General features: G+C 53.8%; 2 protein-coding genes across 2 annotated transcripts in view; one reads left to right on the top strand and one right to left on the bottom strand.

The window, feature by feature from the left end:
* Positions 1–7,033, top strand: TESC (tescalcin). The gene is made up of 8 exons (XM_075110317.1): positions 1–148; positions 4,214–4,283; positions 5,330–5,410; positions 5,669–5,808; positions 5,895–5,956; positions 6,027–6,134; positions 6,595–6,642; positions 6,768–7,033. Exons 1-8 carry the CDS (start codon positions 91–93, stop codon positions 6,843–6,845), a joined length of 645 nt encoding a protein of 214 aa, XP_074966418.1. The 5' UTR covers positions 1–90; the 3' UTR covers positions 6,846–7,033.
* A 6,419-nt stretch (positions 7,034–13,452) lies between these two features.
* Positions 13,453–19,058, bottom strand: part of FBXW8 (F-box and WD repeat domain containing 8) — a 51,623-nt gene continuing 46,017 nt past the window's right edge. The window contains exons 9-11 of the mRNA XM_075110374.1: positions 16,913–17,086; positions 15,049–15,165; positions 13,453–14,342 (exon numbers count right to left, since the gene is read on the bottom strand). Coding sequence (XP_074966475.1) covers positions 14,198–14,342; positions 15,049–15,165; positions 16,913–17,086 — 436 coding nt within the window. The 3' untranslated portion in view covers positions 13,453–14,197. The remainder of the gene's footprint in view (positions 14,343–15,048; positions 15,166–16,912; positions 17,087–19,058) is intronic.

Genomic DNA, 19,058 nt, shown 5'->3' with positions numbered 1-19,058 from the left:
CGCCCTTATAAGCGGCGGCGGCGGCGGCGCCCGGTGCAGCGGCCCCCGGCGCGCCGCCTCCCGGCACGGCTCGGCCCGGCCCGGCCCGGGATGGGCTCCGCGCACTCCGTGCCCGCCGAGACGCGGGAGCTGGCCGACAGGACCGGCTGTGAGTATCGCCCGCCGCGGGGCCCCGGGGCAGCCGCGACCGGCGGCGCCTCGGCCGGGCCCTGCCCGCTGCCTTCGCCCCCTCCCACCCCCGGAGCCCTCCTGCCCCACCGCCGGGCACCGCGCACCCCACCCGGAGGGGGACACGGGGGTCCGGCCCCGCAGGGGACCTGTCACCCGGGGCGGGGGGAGGGAAGGGGGAGCGCAGGACCTGTCACCTGGGGGACGCAGGCATGTCACCGCGGGATGGGGGCGGGGTGGGGGGGAGGAAACGTAGGCAGGTCACTCGGGGGTGCTGGTATGTCACCGGGTGGGTGCGGGGGTGCAGCCATGTCACCCACAGGGATGCACCCACGCACCCCCGGTGCCGCACTGCCGCCAGCCGGGGCGTCGAGCGTGCACACGTGTGGGCCCCAGCAGGGCTTTGCCCACCCACCCCGCTACTGCAAGAAATCGTCCCCGCGTCGCTGCTTTGCGCAGGAGCCACCGGCTCCGCTGCCGTTCGGTGATGCTCTGGGGCTGGGACGGTGCGTAGTGCCCGGTGGTGCGGGGCGAAGGGACCAGCAGGCAGGGCTCCGCGGCGGGGACATGGCCTAGAGCTCCAAGCAGGGGCTGGTGCATAGGACGGGGTGGATGCCTCCCTCCTGGAAATGTCCTCGCTCCGGGATGTCCCAGGACGTGGCCAGCTCTGGGCACAGAGATCAGGGTGCTCCTGGCTGGTTCCTCCGGCTCCCACCGTACCCGGAGCAGGCTGTGATGGAGGGAGGGCTGGAGGGAGGCAGCTCTGCCCGCTGCCAAAGGATGTGCCGTGGTTGGGAGGGGTCCGGCACCTTGCCCCAGCCCTGCCACTGACCCTACGGTCACACCACCCTTCCTCCCCTCTCACTCCTCCTCCTCCCCCAGTGAGGGCTGAGCACCGCAGCGCCCCGGGGCGAACTCAGCCCTCCCCGCAGGCAGCAGCCTGGGGAGCCCCCGGGGTGCGAGCGAGGCAGCCCAGGGTTGGAGGAAGATTTTGGGAACGCCTTGGCTCGGGGATCCTGCCATGCCAGTGCTGCCAGGCTGCCTGCACAGGCACCTCCCACACAGGCAGGGCTGCCCGTGGGCTTTTCTCTAGCACCTGCCTGTGGGAGGCACCTGCCTCACACCTGAGTGCCCCTGTGAATCCGCCCCAGAGAAGGGTTTACAAAGGCAACACCCAAAAAAAGTCTCACTGAACCTGGAGGTCGGGGCAGGAAGGAGAGGGGTGATGACCCCATGCCACGGCCGGGGGTGCATGGAGTATGCTGCCGGCAGGATTCACAGGGCTCCCACCATGCTGCAGCTGCTGCTAGAAAAACCTAGGGAATGCAAGTTTTTATACAGGCTTGCTGCTGCGGTACAATCTCTTGGAGGGCATCGCAGTGACCCTTGGTCCCATGGGAGGAGCGGGGACAGGGCAGAGCTCCCTGCGGGTCCCCAGGATGTGCTCGGGGAACAGTCCTTTGCCTTTTACCTCAGTGCTTTAAACCCCAAAAGCCGCAGGGGCACTCACAGCTGTCTGCTCGGGGCCACTGGGACTGGTTCCCATGCCTGCTGCTGCATGCCTGATCACGAAGCTGCAGCAGTGGCACCTGCCTGGTGTTGAAGTGGCTTTTCTCAGGACGATGTGCTCTTTTCCTGCGCCCAGGTCAGCCCAGCGAGGCGAAATATGGCACAGGGAGGGCAGCCCGTGGCTGAGCCCCTCCGTGCATTTTCCCCCTGGGGGCTGCTCTTTGCTCAAGTAGCACAAACCTCTGCAGGCTGGGAAACAGCAAACCCAGCACTCTTTGGTTTGTGTACCTTTTTTTCTCCTATAGCGTAGGTTGCCATGCTTGGACATGGGCCTGCAGCATCAGAGCGCTGTTCCTCAGTGATAGGAGCGGCCTCTGCTGCCCTTGAGCCAGCCTTTGCTGGAGGAAAGCCTTTGCCCTTTGTGAAGATGCAGCTTTTTTTTCTGGAAAGCAGCCGAGCGCTGCTGCCCTTTGCAGGACCGGTGTGGCCCTCGGAGACGTGCCTGCGCCGCCAGCCCTGTGCTGCAGCTTGGAGCGGGGCAAGGAAGACCTGGGTTTGGGGAAAGACGGAGGAAGAAGAGCCCTCTTTTTTGCCTTGCTGCTGTGGGCTGGACGGGGAGTGGGGCTGGAGCAACCATGAGCATCCAGCCAGTGACCCCAGGTTTTTTTTTGTCATGTCTATGTCTGGGACATTTTTCCGAGAGGTCGAAGATTTTTGGTGTGCAACCAAGTCACAGATGCTGAAGGCTTGGTGGCCTAGCTGCTCCCATGGTGACGGCGGTGTTGTCAAGGGAGAAAGTAAAAGGTCGCTCCTCTGTGGGAAAAATTGGAAAGCAAAGTCCAGAGAAAGTTTGTGTGTGTGTGTAAAAAAAAATCAGGTGGTGCCTGAGCAGCCGTGCCGCCAGGCATCACTGCCTGAGAGCCAGTGGGTTCAGAGGGGGGAACCCCCCCCAAAGCCAGGCCAGGGGCTTAAACGGCCTCATTCCACAAAGGGTCGGGCAGCTGCCAACGCAGGCAGACGTGGGGCAGGCACAGAGCCCCAGCAGCAAGCACAGATGGGTTTTCCAGTCCATTAATAGAGGTCTGTAAATGCTCACCCTTACTGATCAATAGTTTCTATCTCAAGGCTGTGAAGCAGCAGCCAGAAACAGAGTAAAGGACATTATTTAAACATAATAAAAGAGAAAGAGGAAGCGCGCCAGACAGCGAGCACACGAGCTCAGCATCGACCTATTGTCTTTAAGCCGTAGCAGTTAACCATTTGCAACCCCTCAATTATACTTTAGCATGCTTTTATCTTTCTCCCGCCGCCGGGAAAGGCTGATGACCAGCTGCCGGCGCAGCCCCGCGCCATGCCCGGCTCCGGCCAGGGCCGCAGCGAGCCTGTGGGTCCAGCTGGCGCCTGGGCAGACGCCACCAGCTCCTGCAAACAGAGCTGGAAGCTGCTTCCCTGGCTCCTGGGAATGGCTACTGTCAATATTTGCATGAGAGAGGCTCTGCATGTCTTTGGGGGTTTGTAAGAGCTTGGTTACAGCCTGTAAAGAACAACTGGGAATAAATAAAATAACCTGTGTCATGGGATTAAGGAGGTGAAAAGGCACTGCTGAGCCTCACGCTGCAGCCTCAGCGCTCGTCGGTCTCAAAGCAAGGCTGATGGGCACCCCGCTTCCAGCCCCTGCCCCAGGCTGATGCGCCGGCAGGTGCAGCTGCGCTGCCTGGGCGCTGGTGCACCCCTAGGGGAGGCAGCGCCCACCTCCATGGGTCGGGGCTTCCCGGTGCCCCAGCTTCCCCACGAGCAGCAGCAGCTATTTCGAAGCCCAGATTAGCTTTTTGGGTGCTGATACAGGCACGAGACAGGTGGCTGCTCTCAGCTTTGGGGTTTTCTTTTTTTTTTAATTTCCTTAAGCGTTATTTTCTGTCACCCAGCATGGGTATGGACATGAGCACATGAACCTCCCAGCTGCAGGCAGAGGTGTCCCAGGGCAGGTCGAGACGTGCTGTCTGGGCACGGCCCCAACAAACCCCCAGTTAAATGGTCAAGCCTGTTTGAAGGGTCTGCTACTGAGGATCCTAAACTGGGATGGGGTGGGGTGGGGTGGGGTGGGAGCCTGCCGTGCCGCGCCGCGCCGCGCCGCGCCGTGCCACGCCACGCAGTCAGGGCCAGGGCAGTTCCTGCAGACTGGGAGTGCTGATAAACCAGCCCTTGGTGTCACCCTGTCACCCCCCTGCAGTGAACAAGGGGCAGAGCACACTGGGACCAGCACAGCAAGAGGGACCTTGCAGGGCGGCGCAGGCCACCAAAGGGAAGCCGGGACGGGGACTACTGTGCCGAGACGTGCCCAGGGCCCTGCCCCGCTGCCGGGGGGTTGCGAGAGCAGGCAGCTTTTTGGCTATTGCCAGATGGGGCGGGCGTTGGTGGTGTCCCCAGGGAACAAGTGTTGCGGCAGGTTTTGGTGCAGGACACGAGCTCTGCAGCTGGGTGTCCTGGGGTTCCCAGGGAGCTCACCCCCTGTCACCTCTCTCTTTTCCCCCAACAGTCACCTCTGAACAGATCGAGCACCTGCACCGGCGATTCAAGCAGCTGAGCCGGGACCAGCTGACGATCCGGTACAGCGCTTCTGTTTCCACTGCCGGGGTGATGGTACTGGGTGATTCCCCGTTACAAGAGGCCAAGGGGGATAAGCCTGCTGGGGGCTGGCAGGAGCGTCACCTGCGGTGCCTGGGCTGGTGAAGGGTGCCTAGTCAAGACCCCCGACTCCCCAGGCCGCGAGGACGAGTGTGTCCTCCCCCGTCATCCCACGGCTGTGCTGAGCTGGCTCTCTGCAATGTGGCATTGCAAATAATGTGAGGAAAAGTGAGTGGTGAAGCCGTGGCCTGAGAGCAGGGTCATTCTGCCAAGCATCCCATTTTCCCCAGCTTTAAAATCAGTTTTGGGAGGGAAGTGAGAAATTCCTACCAGCAGCTGCGGTGGGTTTGCAGTTGCCGGTTTCCCCCTCCTCAGCATCTGTGCAAGCAATTGTGCACCAAAGCTGTGGCGCCGCTTCCTCGGAAACGCTCTGGCTTGTCCGGCCAGCTTCACCAGCCACGCTGGGAGTCAGCACAGGCCGGGCAGCCCCGCTGCCCTCTGCTCGCCCCCGCCCCGGAGATTATTTCTTGGCTCATTTGCTTTATAGAAAGTTGATGGCAAACAACCAGCACAGGCTCAGCCTGGTGTCTGTGCAGCACTGCACAGGGCGGCAGCGAGAGGCAGTGGGGCAGTGCAGGGCTGAGGAAGCCAAGGGGGGGAGTGGATGGCAGAAGCTCCTTCCCTCGCTTCATCGAGCCCCATTCAGTACCTGATTCCTCTGAAAACTCTTTGAAAACCATGCAGCCATTTGCAGATCAAGTCATGCAAACACCCAGCATCGGTCCTGTGCTTCCTAAAGACCCATTTTAGTGGGGACAAAAATCCCCTGTAGCTGCACCAAGCACAGACTGACGCAGCAGCATGGTGTGCTTTCAGTCTGAATTGAGGCAAATAACCTCTTTTTCTTTTCATTAATACTTTGAAAGAACGGGGTTGGAGCTTCTGCCCCAGCCCTTTGGTGACTGTCGCAGCATCTCCCTCCTCCGCGGCTCCCTCACGCTTCGGGCTGTCTCTGTTTCCTTCGCAGCAAGGAGAATTTTGACAGCATCCCTGATCTGGAGTTCAACCCAATCAGGGGGAAAATCGTCGATGCCTTTTTTGACAAGCGGTAAGAACATCCCTGGCACCGTGGGGAGGGTCAGGGTAGTTGGTTTTTCCTCTGAAAGTGGACCATGGCTGGGTAAAGATCGTCTTCCTAAAGCCTGGGATGGAGCCAGGGTGAAAATTACAGACCGTTAAGCTAAGTCTTAGGGAAAACCCAGTCCTAAAGCTTTGCCGAGAGATGCGTGGGGCTCTGTGGCAGGCAGGAGTGGGCGGCCGGGGGTGGGTCCCAGCTGCCCATCACCAGCGGCTCTGCTCTCGGCAGGAACCTGCGGCAGGAGTCGGATGGCCTGGCAGATGAGATAAACTTTGAAGACTTCCTGACCATCATGTCCTACTTCAGACCCATCGAGATGAACATGGACGAGGAGCAGCTCGATCGCTTCCGGAAAGAGAAACTCAAATGTGAGGCTTGTCCACAGCCCAGGGGCGTCAGGGGGACGGCAGGACAGGGCTCCCTGACCCTGCCGCGCTCCTCTCGTCCTTCCCAGTCCTCTTCCACATGTACGACTCAGACCACGATGGGAAGATCACGCTGCAGGAGTACAGAAATGTAACGTATGGTCCCTCCTGCCCCACCACCACCCAATTCCCCGCCTCGGCTTTGACCCACTGCCTCACAGGTGGTGGAGGAGCTGCTGTCGGGGAACCCCCATCTGGAGAAGGAGTCAGCGCGGTCCATTGCCGACGGGGCCATGATGGAGGCAGCCAGCATCTGTGTGGGACAAATGGTGGGAGCTAGTTCCTTGCTCTACTGTGGCACAGAGGCACTATGATGGTATTGAAAATGGGGCTGGAAGGTGTCTGTCCTGTCTGGGTCATCTCCCCCGTCCCCAGGCTGCTTTGGCTGGTGAAGCTTCTTTTGCAGGCAGCAGCTTTCAGATTTTTGTTTTTGGTTTATTTCCACCTTCCCCATTATAAGAGGCCAAGGGGGGGTGTAAGGAAACAGCACCCCATAAAGAACCAGCCTCAGTGCTTGGGGCTTTATCGCTTACACAAAAGGCAGTGCCTTGCAGCTGTGGTGGTTCTGGGAACCAAATTTGGGCTGGCCATGGGGCACGGTGCAGGGCCAGCGCTGCACCCCCATGGCAGGTATGGCCCGTAGCCCCAAGGGACCCACGCCCGGTGACCCAAGGCTCCTGCCCCATTGGTGTGGGGCAGCTGTAATGTTTTCTCTCTCACTGCTCCCAGGGGCCGGACCAGGTGTATGAGGGCATCACCTTTGAAGACTTCCTTAAGGTTGGTGGCATCTCTGCTTGTCTCCCCAGGAGGAGGCTGCCCCGCAGTTGCAGGGACCTGGGTGTTCGGTGTGGGCACTGAGCTGAGCCCCCATCCCAGCCCTGCTCATGCCCTTCCCCTTGCAGATGTGGCAGGGGATCGACATTGAAACCAAGATGCACGTCCGCTTCCTCAACATGGAGCCCATCGCACACTGCTACTGACCTCCAGCTCCCTCCTGGTGGGAGCTGCACGAGGAGGAGGAGGAGGAGGGAAAGGACACTGCAGCAGCTCCATGATCCTGGCACCAAGCCCTTCGTACCCGCCTGTGTGCCTGTCCCATAGTGGGGCTGCCTTCTGCTCTCTAGAAACATGAGGCTTTTATCTGTAATAAAAGGTATTTCTCTTTTTACTCCTTGCTGAGAAATACTCTGTCCTTCCATCACCCAGCACCTGGCAGGGTCTCCGCCTGTGCAGAGAGCCTCCACAAAACCTGGGCTCCTCTTAAACTGGAATTTTTGGCCTCTGCCCTGTGCTGCTCTGGGGCAGAGGCTGCCCGTTTGTGCTGTGAGCCCCCCGATCCCCATGCCAAGGGACTGTATGCAGGCAGGGATGGGGAGGCAGGAGGTAAAAGCAGCAGCCTCAGTACCTTGAAGGGCAATCACATCCCCCGCTGCATCCCGTGAGATGCTCAAAACAGTGGAGGTGGCAGCAGCATGAGGAATAACCCCAAATCAAATGCAAACCAGCCACCTGGGCTGCACCTGCCAGATGGAGCCAGGCAGGAGGGGCAGCGTGGGACCATGCTGAGGCAGGCAGCAGGGATGGGGGGGACTTGGGGATGTGGGCTCCTGGCAGCCAGGTGGCTCCCGCCCCCACATGTTCCTGCTAGAACAAGGCACCAGAGATAAGGGTTTGTTTACTGGTATTAATAACTGGATGGCTCAAGGCGGATTTCTGTCTCTAAGGCAGCCTGAGCTGGGAAGGGAGAGGGGGAAAAAAAGGGCAATAACTATTTTTAGGAAAGCTGGAAAGATTTGTTTGTTTTATCAAAAATAGCTTCCCCTGTGACATGAACGCTCAATGGGAAACTAGCCCCTGCCACAGCAAGCAGCTGACAGCACATGAGCGAAGGCTGCAGGGAGCGATGGAGGTGCTGCCATGTCCAGCCCCCTCCATCCCCCCCATGGGCAGCAAGTGTCTGCCAGCTCCCTGGCTCAGGGTACAAACAGTTTCTCCTGCTCCACGCTGGCGGGGGGGGGGTTTCTGCACTGCCCAGGCATCCCTGTGCTGAGGGCCGAGATAAGGACTCGCCATGGCAGGCTTGTGCAGATTTGCCCCTCCAAAAAGCCCTGTCTTGCCCATCAGTGTGGGGTGTGCAGCCAAGAGGAGGCCCCCCCCCCCGGCCCTCTGTTCACGGCTGCTGCCCACAGCCCCTGCACCAAAGCAGTGCTTCGGAGCCAGCAGCAGGAGAGCAGCCACGCTAACCCAGCTAAGGACAGCCCATCCCTGCAATGCAGTCCTGTCCTAGAGAGACCTGTACTGTTCGGCAGCACCGAGGACATGCCGGGGCTGACCCAGCTTCAGAGGGAGCCGCAGGGATGGAGCTGAGCCCATCTTGCAGCTCCAGGCACAGGGATGCCACCACACTGAGGCTGGACGTGCCGCAAAGCCGTGGGCCTGCACTGCTGCCACCCATGGGTGGCATTGGTTGAGCCGTTGTGGCGCTGGCACGTGGGCTGGGTGGTGAGAGCCAGGGTTGGTGCCGGTGCCGCGGCAGGGCTGGGGAGGGGATGGTGGCCATACAGCTCCCAGCTCCGCCAGTGCGGCCTTTCAGGCTCTGAGGGTCTCCCGGTGCTGCCTGATGGCAGCCACAGCCTTGTCTGCATTTGCAGGGCTCTGGGAGTCTTCAGTTCTGCTCTCTTGCTCCTCCGGACGCCTCCATCAGCTGTGCTCGGCCCCAGCTGCACTGCATTGGCACTGTCCGGTGCAGATGGTCAGAGCCTGACCTTCCAGCTGAGCCTCGTCCTCCTCCTCCCTTCCCTCCCCACACACACACGCAAGCACAACGTCCAGCTTCTCCCCAGGTTTCAGGAACAGGCACAGGTTCCTTCCCCCGTCTTCTCACGGGAACTAGTGCCCAGGACCAGCTGCAGGCTTCGTGCTGGCAGCCTCACCCTGCTCCCCGCAGCTGTTGTGCGTGGCTGAAAGGCCGTCCCGAGCAAAGCCCTTGCTGCTGCTGCAGCCTGGCGGTCCACTCGGGGTCCCACTCCCCCTCCATGCCATGGGTTTCTTGGAGGAGACATCAGTACTTCTTGTAGCCGGCAAGGGCTGGCTAGATCATGTAACGCAGAGAAACAGAAGGCAGGAGGACTGAAGAGGATCAGTAAGAGAGTAATTATTATCCCTTGAGCTTAGCTGGACATAGGACGTAGCTGTCCCCCAGCTATTCTGTTAGGTGGCAAGGAAAGCACGGGAGCAGACGCTGTGGGAAAGCAGGGGCAGGACCCAACGCAAACTGGGTGCAGCATGTTTTGACCGTCGCTTGTGTTTGTCTCCTCTGTGGGAAATGTGATGAAGATGGGAGTGGGAGGGAGGGTTGCACAGAGCAGACGAAAGGGAGGGTGGAACAGGAGGGACGGGGAAGATAAGCCTGACCCTCACCTCGGCCAAGGGCCGCTGGTGAAGGCCAGGAGCCCAAGGCTGCGTAACAGCCCTGCCCGCAGTAACGGTTCCTCCAGGTGGGCAGGCGCATCACTCCCACAGCCAGTGAAAGCCAGGGCTGTGTAATGCAATGTTGACATTACGGACATCAAAACCCAGAGAGATGGAGGATAATAATTCTGTAAAGGGCAGGACAAGCTGGCAGAGCGCTGGGAAATTTGGCAAGGGTAACATTGCTGTCGCAGACCACAGCAAAATCCTGCAAAGCCCAGAGCGTTCGATAAAGGATAATTGTTCTTTTGCAGGGCACAGCGAGAGCTGCCAAGACGCTGAGACCTGTGATGTGGCGCACAGCTCCATTGCAGACCCCAGCGGTGTCAGCAGAGGGTAATTGGAAAATTGAAGCAGCTTTGCTGCATGTTGGAAAACTCAGGGAAGGCTGTAAAGCCGCTCAGCCTTCATCGCAGAGAGCAGCGACCGTGGCTCTGGAAGAGCAGGACAGAGCAACCCGCACGACTGCAGGGCCGATGCCCCAGGCAGGGTGGCTTTTTTTTTTTTTGGCACAGAGGGAACAGACAGTTTGAGCCAGTTCCCCACCAGCGACACCCACCTCACCATCCCCACCCACCCACCCCTCAGCCACAGTGGAGCTTGGGAAAGGCAGGAGACTGAACCAGAGGGAGCACCTGCCCGGGAAGGATGGGAGGCGCAGGAAAGCAGGGGCGTAGCACAGGAGCACGCAGCGATGCAGCCAAGGCAGCCAGTTGCAGCTGGTATCCGTAAGCTAAGTTTTGAGGCGCTCCCCCTTCCTTCAGATGGCTCCCTCTGATGCCGAGGTGACACAGGAACTCCCCCATCAACAAAGCCAGCAGATGCTTTCCATGACTTGGGCCCAGAGGCTGAAGGTCAATGTTTCTGACCAGAGCCTGCCAATGGCACAAAGCCTGATCTGGAACAGGCGCTTTCCCCACTGGTTCCTACTGCTTCATCCTTTGGTTCTTACGAGGTCTCCAGCCACTGCTGCCTCATCTTCCCCTTCAGCAGCAGGGAAGCCTCACAGGTACGAGAGACTGGTAGGGGCTGGGAGAACATCAGCACTGGCCAAAAGCGAGCTGCAGGTTTTAGGACCATCCATAGAAGGGGGAAATGAGCAAATGCCACTGAAAGAAAAGAGGAGCAGAGAGGGCATAAAGTAGTATTTTTTGCACTGCTGTGGCTCATCAATATCATGTGCTCACCCCTCTCTGAGAGCAACTGAGGAACCTTCCCCTCTGGACAGGCGCACAAACGCAGAGGCTGAGGGCAGGAAAGGCTGCAGCGTGGGAGTTGAAGGTGCTGCTCTGCCAAGCCGAGCTACAGGGAAGGGGAGAGGAGGCAGAGACCCCCACAGTTCCTCTCTGCACAAAGCGCACCCGCTGTTCCACCTCACACCGCTCCTCAGCATCGAGAGATGGACAGCAGACCACAAAATGCTGGAATCGCTCTTCCCCCACTTCCAAGGTGGTCAAGGATATGAAATAGAGGCAAAAGGCACTTTCTTGGAGCCTTTGCCGGTGGTTTGGACCCAAAATATGCGAAGGGACAGCTAGGGGGGTTTCCAGTACAGCACTACAGCTGAGTGTGTCCTACCACAGCCTTTGCATCAAGACTGTTTTGCCATGCACCACCCATCGCTTTTCACTGAAGTCAGAGCGCTGGAGCCTGGCAGCAGCTGGAGGCTGCGGTATAGAGACAGTCTCCCGCTTTGATCAGATATTCTCTTTGGAGAATAAGTAGGGAAGAAACTTACATCCAGGGATGCTTCTCACAAAGACAAAGAACACCTCTTTTTTGCTAAGTATCACTGTCATCAACAATAGAAACCAGAAGTCGTTCTTGAGGCTCTTCGCCCCAAACTACTTCCTTCTTCGATGCCTTCTGGTTCTTTAGCTGTCTCCAACCACCCAGCCCATCTGATGGTCACCGGCCTGGCACCCTGTACCCCGCTCTCGCACAGCACGTGCCTCCGCCTTCACTCCAACCACGTCAAGCCTCAACACCGGCCCAACATGTCCTGAGTGCAGCTCCTCATCTCGAACCGCTGCCGTCAGCCCTGGGCACCACCCACACACAGGTGCCCCCTCCTTGGGTGATAACCTTTGGCTGGGGGATACAACAGGGATCTGCCGAGACAGGAGTCCACCTTTGCCCCTACCTACCACAAACTGGTAGCACTAACAAGTCCTAGGGAGTCCCCAGGTGGGAAATCCAAAGGTGGGATCCATCTCTGGTAAGACTGGATGGTGGCTCCATTCTCGCTCTTGAAGTTATGAAGGAAGAGGCTCCACTTAAATGTCACCTAACGCTGGCAAAGATGTAAACAGTCACGCTTGCATTTGCTACACTCCAGCACCCACTTCAGCACCGTATTAATGACTACCAAGTAGGACAACATCCCTTTTCAGAAACAAGAATTAAACTCCCAGCATGGATACTTTCCAACCGCCTAAGTGCCCTCATTCGCATTATGAATGCTAAATCTTCTGCTGCGGTACAACCTTCCTAAATGAATTCCATTGACAGGAAAAACAGACCAAAAGAACAACCCTCCAATCCACCCTGAGAAGCTGCACCCAGACCATAAGCCAAGGACACGGTGGCTGTGAGGACAGAGACTTCTCCACTGGAGACAATGCAAGCTTTCTATTATCTGGATGGGTTGATGTTTGGTCCCCAGTGAATTGATGGCTTGTAGGTCTTCTCTGCACAAGAAAATAAACATATTTACAAACAAATTACAAACACAGGTGCTGCAGCTCAATGCCTACCACAGTCGAAGAGCGATACTGAGGCAGCCTTGCTGCGGACAGCACAGAGGGAGAGGGGAAGTGCAGAGGTAGACTCCAGAAAAAGGGCTCAACAGAAAAAGGCACAAGACAAACTTTGCTGCTGCTTGCAGCAGGGAGATGAAGAAAGAACAAAGCTGTCCTGAGATAATGAGGCAAGATAAGGAGAGTCAAAGTCAGAACAAGCTACGGGTGTATTAAGTGAGACTGGGCAGCAGGTCACGGGAGAGGGGAAGAGAACAATGATGGCAGAAGCTCTCTTTGTCCAGCTACATCAGGAGACACGGAGCTGGAGCAACCCACAAAATCATTTGTGCTGCAAAAACTATTATTTATACGACAGGTTTCAGCTGAGCTCTTGTCCAAACTACATAGCCGTGACACTTCTTGCTCTTCCAGGAATGAAGGAAGGGAGCTGGCTTAGAAGGGCAGAGGAAGAAAAAAAAAAGACTAGAGCTTTACGAAAGATAAAATTTATTGGTGAGACAGAAAGACTTCGTGCCTTGCTCTTCTTGTACCAGTTCATCAAAAGGAAAAAGCTAACTGTTAAAAACCAAACACACACATCTGTGGCCTAGGGGTCATGGAAAACCGCCCCAAGCCAAAGACAATGAAGAGCTGTGAAATACAGCTCTCTCCAGGCAGGAGGATGGCAGCACGAAACTCTGCAGGAGCTGCCCCAGTGACTGGTCAAGGGTTGAAGTGACAGTCCAGCCAGCCCCTCTCCTGCAGGTTTGGGTACATTTCCTGTACCCCTCCCCAGCATTGTACCTTTAAATTGATTCCATTAAGCCAGCAAAGAAGTGTTAAATTAAAACTTAACCTCAATTTAAACTGAATTTACACGGCTTTGGCTTGCACCAGGCAGTTTACAAGGGCAAATCACAACCAAAAAATAGTTTTAAAACTGTAAAACATACCCATGCAGGACTCGAGCTCTTGTCCGCCAAACTGGTTCTACCTACGTCAGTGCAACTTGGGCTTAAGATAAAGCCTTCGTCCTCATTTTCACCTGAGGTACCACATCTTACCCTTCAGCCTGGGTGCTTCTCCACAGCGTTAGTGCCAACACCCACGCAGAGAGATTGCGGCCAGTTCATCTGTTCTGTTTCACCACACCAACATGATCAATTCCCAGCTCAGAAGCGAGGACAGCGTCAGAAGCCCAAGTCCCAGCCACCTGGGGAAAACCTCCAGGTGCCAAGGAAGGGCATGACCCAGCCAAGAACATACCTGACAACTAACCTGAGACATGACAGCCAGACGTGACAGTTCCAGTGCATAGGGGTTAGCTCACCCTACAAAGACTTACGAACAGAAAACCCACAAACACACATACACGTACAATTAGAAAACATTTAATTCAGAATTTTAGAGGCTTAAAAAAATAATTTATTTTAAAATAATTTTGATGCGTGTGGCCTGCTGAGTTTCCAAGCATGCAGCCTGGCCAAGGCCAACCTTCTCCTCCCTCTCTCCATCACACTCCCCTCTCCCAAGCACTGTAACCTTCTGTGCACGGTCCTGTTCCGAGACACCTTCTGATGCACTCCAAGGAAAAGAAGAACGAGCAGCTCATTAAAAGGAAAGAAATTTCAAACACGTGCTCAGCAACATGCCTTTTCCAAGCCCTTAGTGGTTTTTTTTCCCCCTTCTCAGGACAGGCATGAACAACTGAATGTGCGCCCAGCCTCCCGCCCCTTCAGCAGTTTGCCACTCGGGGCTCTCACTTCCTGACCATGTCCTCTGCCAAGAGGGGGTCAGCAGCGTTTTTCCCACAAGCAGCAGGAATGAACATTTTTGTTTACACTGACGTGTACCGTTCCCTTCCACTCTTCAGTCCCTCCGTTCCACCATAGCGGACCTTTGAACATTTGCGCAGCGACATGTTTTAGTGCTGTGCTTGACGGCAGCCATACCCTCTGTTCTGGTTCAGATCCCCAAGTTTTCAGCAAACGTGCAGCCCATTTGATGTGCCTGCAGCCGATGCCATCTTTCTGGCACTTGTCCCACATGGATCTCCTTCTTGCCTTTGGCCATGTGCTTGGCAGAGGGCCGGACCACGGAAGCCAAGTAAAGCGAGTTACCTAAATGTTATCATAGGGAACTGCAAGGCCAATGTTGTAGTTGTAACCAGTCACTTCATCGTAGGAAGAGCGGCAAATAGGAAGGACGCTTTCTACAGCCAGCTGGTCCACTGAGAACTCGTAGGCATAAATGATTCCTCGATGCCTGTAAAAAAAGACAACCGGGACACACCGTTTTACCTTAATTATATATTTCAACAGGGGAAAGGAAGTTAGAGATTGCCATAAAGGATTAGAATTCAGTGCTTCAGAGGCTGACTATAAAAGCCCATCCCTTCTTTGCCAGGGCTGTCTGTGCAGTTTTAATGGAGAAAACTCCCTCCTGCTCCCTTCCAGGGACCCCACAAAGCCCTGGAAACCAACGGTGAATCATTCACTGTAGCACTGCAGAGACGTGACTGTCATCTGCTGAAACATTTCTGCTCTATTCAGGAAGGGGGAAGATAAGTACACTGTAGTTTGATAGTTCAATTAGACATGCTAACAGCCATCTGAAATGCAAATACCAAAACCTGGAGCTTAAATATCAGTAGTCTTCCTTTAAGAGGAGAGATCATTACTAATATTTAGAGCAAGGAAAGGGCTGCATTCTCTGCCTGGCTTCAGTGGCCTTTACACTCCCCTGCTGAAAAAGAAATGCCTCTTCTTTTTGTGCTCAGAAGTAAATAAAGAGCCAATTCATCAATGGTTTTGAAAGCCTTCTCTTTAAACTTTATTTTATTTTTCAGCTATACTTTCTCTATTACTGCTCTGGATCATGACTCATGTGCTTAGTGTGCCATTTAAAAATATATAATAAAACAGATCTTTGCAGTGCCAAAAATCCTACCCTTCAAAGCTGGCTTACTCACTTGCGGTGTGCGGTAAGGTCATCGTCCGTGATGCTGGCACCTCGGGGAGTTTTCTCGTCAGGGATGTTTGCAGTGATGAGGCTATGAGAATTAAACCATATGTGGCGGACTGGATGTCTGAAAAATAACCCACAGCACTGGGTGAGACGTCACCTGCATTAGACTCCTAAAATCCAAGCGCAGTAAAGGAATTGCTCTGGATTAAACAAGAATTCATTTAAATCATTCTCTATGGCCAGAGACTGGGAACCTGCACCTTTGGCTCTTCGCCTGTCTGGAGCAGATAAACACGACTTTTATCCCCATCTAGTGGGCTGTTACCAGAACACACATGAAGGCCAAAAAATATTTTGGACACTTGGCAGTACACAGGCTGCAAGGGATCTGTGCTCCCTGCTTGCTTTGCTGCTGTAAGGACTGCGGGAGAACACTCCCGGGAAAAGCAGGATGCTTCCCAAAATGAAGGACAGGGACACCCAGGACCCCTAAACCCCCAAGCACTGAGCTATGGCTGCTTTAGAAATGCACTATATGTCACAAGCTAAGAGGTCTGGTCTTCACTCCTTTTCCTCTTGCTGGTGAATAAACTAACCCTGAACCATTATAGCAGCATTTACTGTTCCAAGTAGGAGTAATTTATCTTCTCAGATTAGGATGGCTCATCTCCACCACCCTAACATGTCTGCTGTTGTCTCCCTTAGCTGCTGCCCTTGGTTTCTATCCATGACACTGGGCTGTAGGCACAGCTAAGAGAAGGTGCGTATGTTGTTATCGATGAAGGACTTTTTGACTGAAGTGATCCCTTCTGATTCCTATATAGATTCAACAGTATTTGAAATATTAAATCTAATGATTTCACTTTTACTACACCCCCAAAGCTCAGATCTGCACTGCCTGCCCTCCTTCTTGGCACGCTCATTAGCGCTGCTCCAGGAGACAGTCAATGCAATATTGTCCTTAATGCATCAGCCGCATCACAACGGGCTTTATAATTCACAGGGTCAAAAGAGAAGATGATACCTGCTATTAATCAACGACAACTCCAGCTTGAGCTTCCTTGACTGTAAATACCTCATCTAGCTCCTCTTTGGGGAAGATTTTTTTAAATAAAAAAATAATAATCAGGATTTATCTGTTCGTCTTATTAAGGGTATCACTCAGACTTACAAGGAGCTAAATCCTTGAGGTCTTAATTCAGACAAAGCTAGCTCCCTGGGAATTGTGCCTTGATCAGGAAATCATGACTTGGCAGTAGCGACTGACGGTCTTCGGTCAACTCCCGGATAGTGATCTCTGCTTGTACTTTCATACTGTGCTTCTTGTGCTTTCACTGCAAACTGGTATTTTAATATTTAAATGAGTTTAAATACCAGCCTGGCTTTGATTGTTACCGCATGAGTGAGGTGAACAGAAACGCAGGTATTGTAAGGATATAGCAGATCGAGACAGCCAGAACCAGTCACTCTGAAGACAACAGCCAGGAGTCCAGCATTTTAAATCCAAGGTTCAATAAAGCAAATGCTGGCTGGGGAGGGGTCAGGCAGAGGGAAAAGACACTCACTGAACTTCACAGAAAATCCACAGGGAACAATTTCCATGCTCCCTTATGCTGACTGAAGCGCTCTTTTTAACTAACGAGTAAAAAGCCTACAATAGCTAAAGGGCACGCGCAGAAACACGCACAAGACTCCAGGTGGGGACACAATCTGTTCTCAAATCACATGAAAACTAAAAAGAATTCTCAGAAGCTTTAGACATGGGCATGTTCTCATTTATGGTTCTGGATCATCCCATTCCCACATGCCTCCTGTCAGCCAGATCCAATAAACACCCTTGCAATGGGGCCCCATGCAAACAAAACTACCTGGCATGCATTTCCCAGAGTTTGGTGCCCATCCGCTGGTCCCACACACAGACCAAGCCCTCTTCTCCTCCACTGACGATCTTCCAGTCATCCATCTGGACCGCAGACACTCCTAACTGGTGGGCATACAGGGAGCACAAAGATTCGCTTTGGCGGAGATCGAATACCCTGACCCTAAATGAGAGCAAATAAAGAACAGACAAAAACAGGTGTGGATCTGCAGCCCGGGGGTTCTATGAGCACAAGTACTTTTGGGGTTATGAAAATATGTCTAAGACAGCAGTAGTCCCACGGCCGTGACAGGGCCAGAAATCCAATACAGCCCTGAATTTTCACTCTGACTTCTATTATTGGACGCTTTTTAGGCAGACTTCTCCCACCGTACAGGGCCTGTCTCTTTTCATGTCCTAGGTGATGTAAAATGTAAGTGCAATTTGGAGAAAGCTCCTCTCTGTGCCTCCCAAAACGTTAGCAATGTCATGAGGCATAAAGTACCCTGCTCTGGGCGTACTGCTAACACATCCTACCCCTTGGTACCTAACTCACGTCCACCATGGCCGAGAGGTAATATTATTATGAAGATCAAGGAAAGGACTATTATTACAGAGATTTAGGAAGAGACTAAACGTATGGCAATTCAAAAGACAAGTCAAGGGAATTATAGGTTTATACGCTTGAGTTAATCACCGATATTGAAACAAAGCTATCCACAAACACCCAGCAATCAGTACCTCTTCTGATTTCAAAAACGCAACTACTGACTGCGGGCAGCTTTTAGGTACATCTGGTTTTCAGAAATTATTGATCACTCAGGCCAGTCATTTTGAAGAGAAACGTATCGAAGACTCAGCTAAAAGCAGAACTGTAGAAAAAGAGCTTAGAATTTCAACCACTGCAACAAGTCCACAAAACCAGTTAAAGCTAATGGTGTTATGATTTAAACCCAGCACATATCACAAAGGAGTATGTTTTTTGATCCTCATATATCAAGATTAAGAGATAAAGCAACGTACATCAGTGAATAAAAAACAAATGCAGTGAGTGAAAACAGAAGTAAAAAGGAAATACTGATCTCAGATTTGAAAAGAAGCCAGAGAAAGTTCCTTCCAGCTGCCGGCTATCAAGAATGAAACCATCAGGCACACATTAATTCCAGAAAAGGCCAAACCATACTTGTTCCAACACATTAACTGTACTTTTTTCCATACCCCTAGTTGTGTTGCAATTCTTCCCTTTTCCTTTCTCAAATGGAGACAGCATCATAGGATTTTACAAACAACACATTTCAGCAACTGAAATAAAAGGCAACACAACAGTCCAAAACTCCAACAGAGCAACACCCATGCGGCGTGCAGGCAAACGTGCTGGAACAGAGTGAGGAGCACGCTTTGTGTGGCTCCAGAGTCACCCTTGGGAAAACCCCATCACAACAGTTGCTGATGGTGAAAAGGACTTCTTGCTTTCTCCAACTCCAGCAGAGAGAAGCTTTGGCTAAATATGAGAGCTATGCTTTGGGTTAGGATGGGATATTTTGGAAGTGTTCACACCCCGCACTCTCCCTGTCCTAGTGCATGTGTTCTGCAGGGCAATCAGAGCTGCTTCTGTTTGGTAAGCACAGCTGGAAATGAAGATCTGACTGTGTCCTGGTTACTTCATTAGCAAGGGCCCAGGTTTCAGGCAGGTGTCCATTCTGGCACACCCTTGGAAGAATCAGAGACACACTTGAGTGTCAACAGCTGGGCTCAGTGGGAGCACATCAGATACAGTTCCCTTGAGCTTGGATGAAAGGAAGGTATTCTTGAGACCAGGCTTTGACTCTCCTGTTAGACTATCTTAGAAGTAAGTTCATTTGCCTTTAGGAGAGCACAGAATACATGTTTTGATCCACACTTTTCAGCAATGGTATACACTGGGCTTGCCATATGTTTGCTTTTCCAACGCTATTCACCATCTCAGATTCCAGGCTGTGGTTGTGCAGTGCATCAGCATATGCTCTCTGTTATCAGATCTCTGGCCAGCATGAAGCGTAGCTAAGTAATCAAATTCAGGATTCAGTAGTGTTTTTTGATGGAAAGAGATTTTATAGGCACTACCAAAAACATTTCACTTCAACAGGGTGGTCTGTGTTACTTTTCAAAATCATGGC

This window comes from Phalacrocorax aristotelis, chromosome 15 (genome assembly GCF_949628215.1).
Source record: "Phalacrocorax aristotelis chromosome 15, bGulAri2.1, whole genome shotgun sequence".
Classification (NCBI taxonomy): domain Eukaryota; kingdom Metazoa; phylum Chordata; class Aves; order Suliformes; family Phalacrocoracidae; genus Phalacrocorax; species Phalacrocorax aristotelis.
Note: the sequence above shows the minus strand (reverse complement) of the source record. Positions and strands in the feature narration are given on the sequence as shown.

Coding starts and splice junctions, on each gene's coding strand:
- TESC (XM_075110317.1), top strand. CDS start 91: ATGGGCTCCGCGCACTCCGTGCCCGCCGAGACGCGGGAGCTGGCCGAC. Junction 149..4,213: donor GCTGGCCGACAGGACCGGCT/GTGAGTATCGCC, acceptor TTCCCCCAACAG/TCACCTCTGAACAGATCGAG. Junction 5,957..6,026: donor CGCTGCAGGAGTACAGAAAT/GTAACGTATGGT, acceptor ACTGCCTCACAG/GTGGTGGAGGAGCTGCTGTC.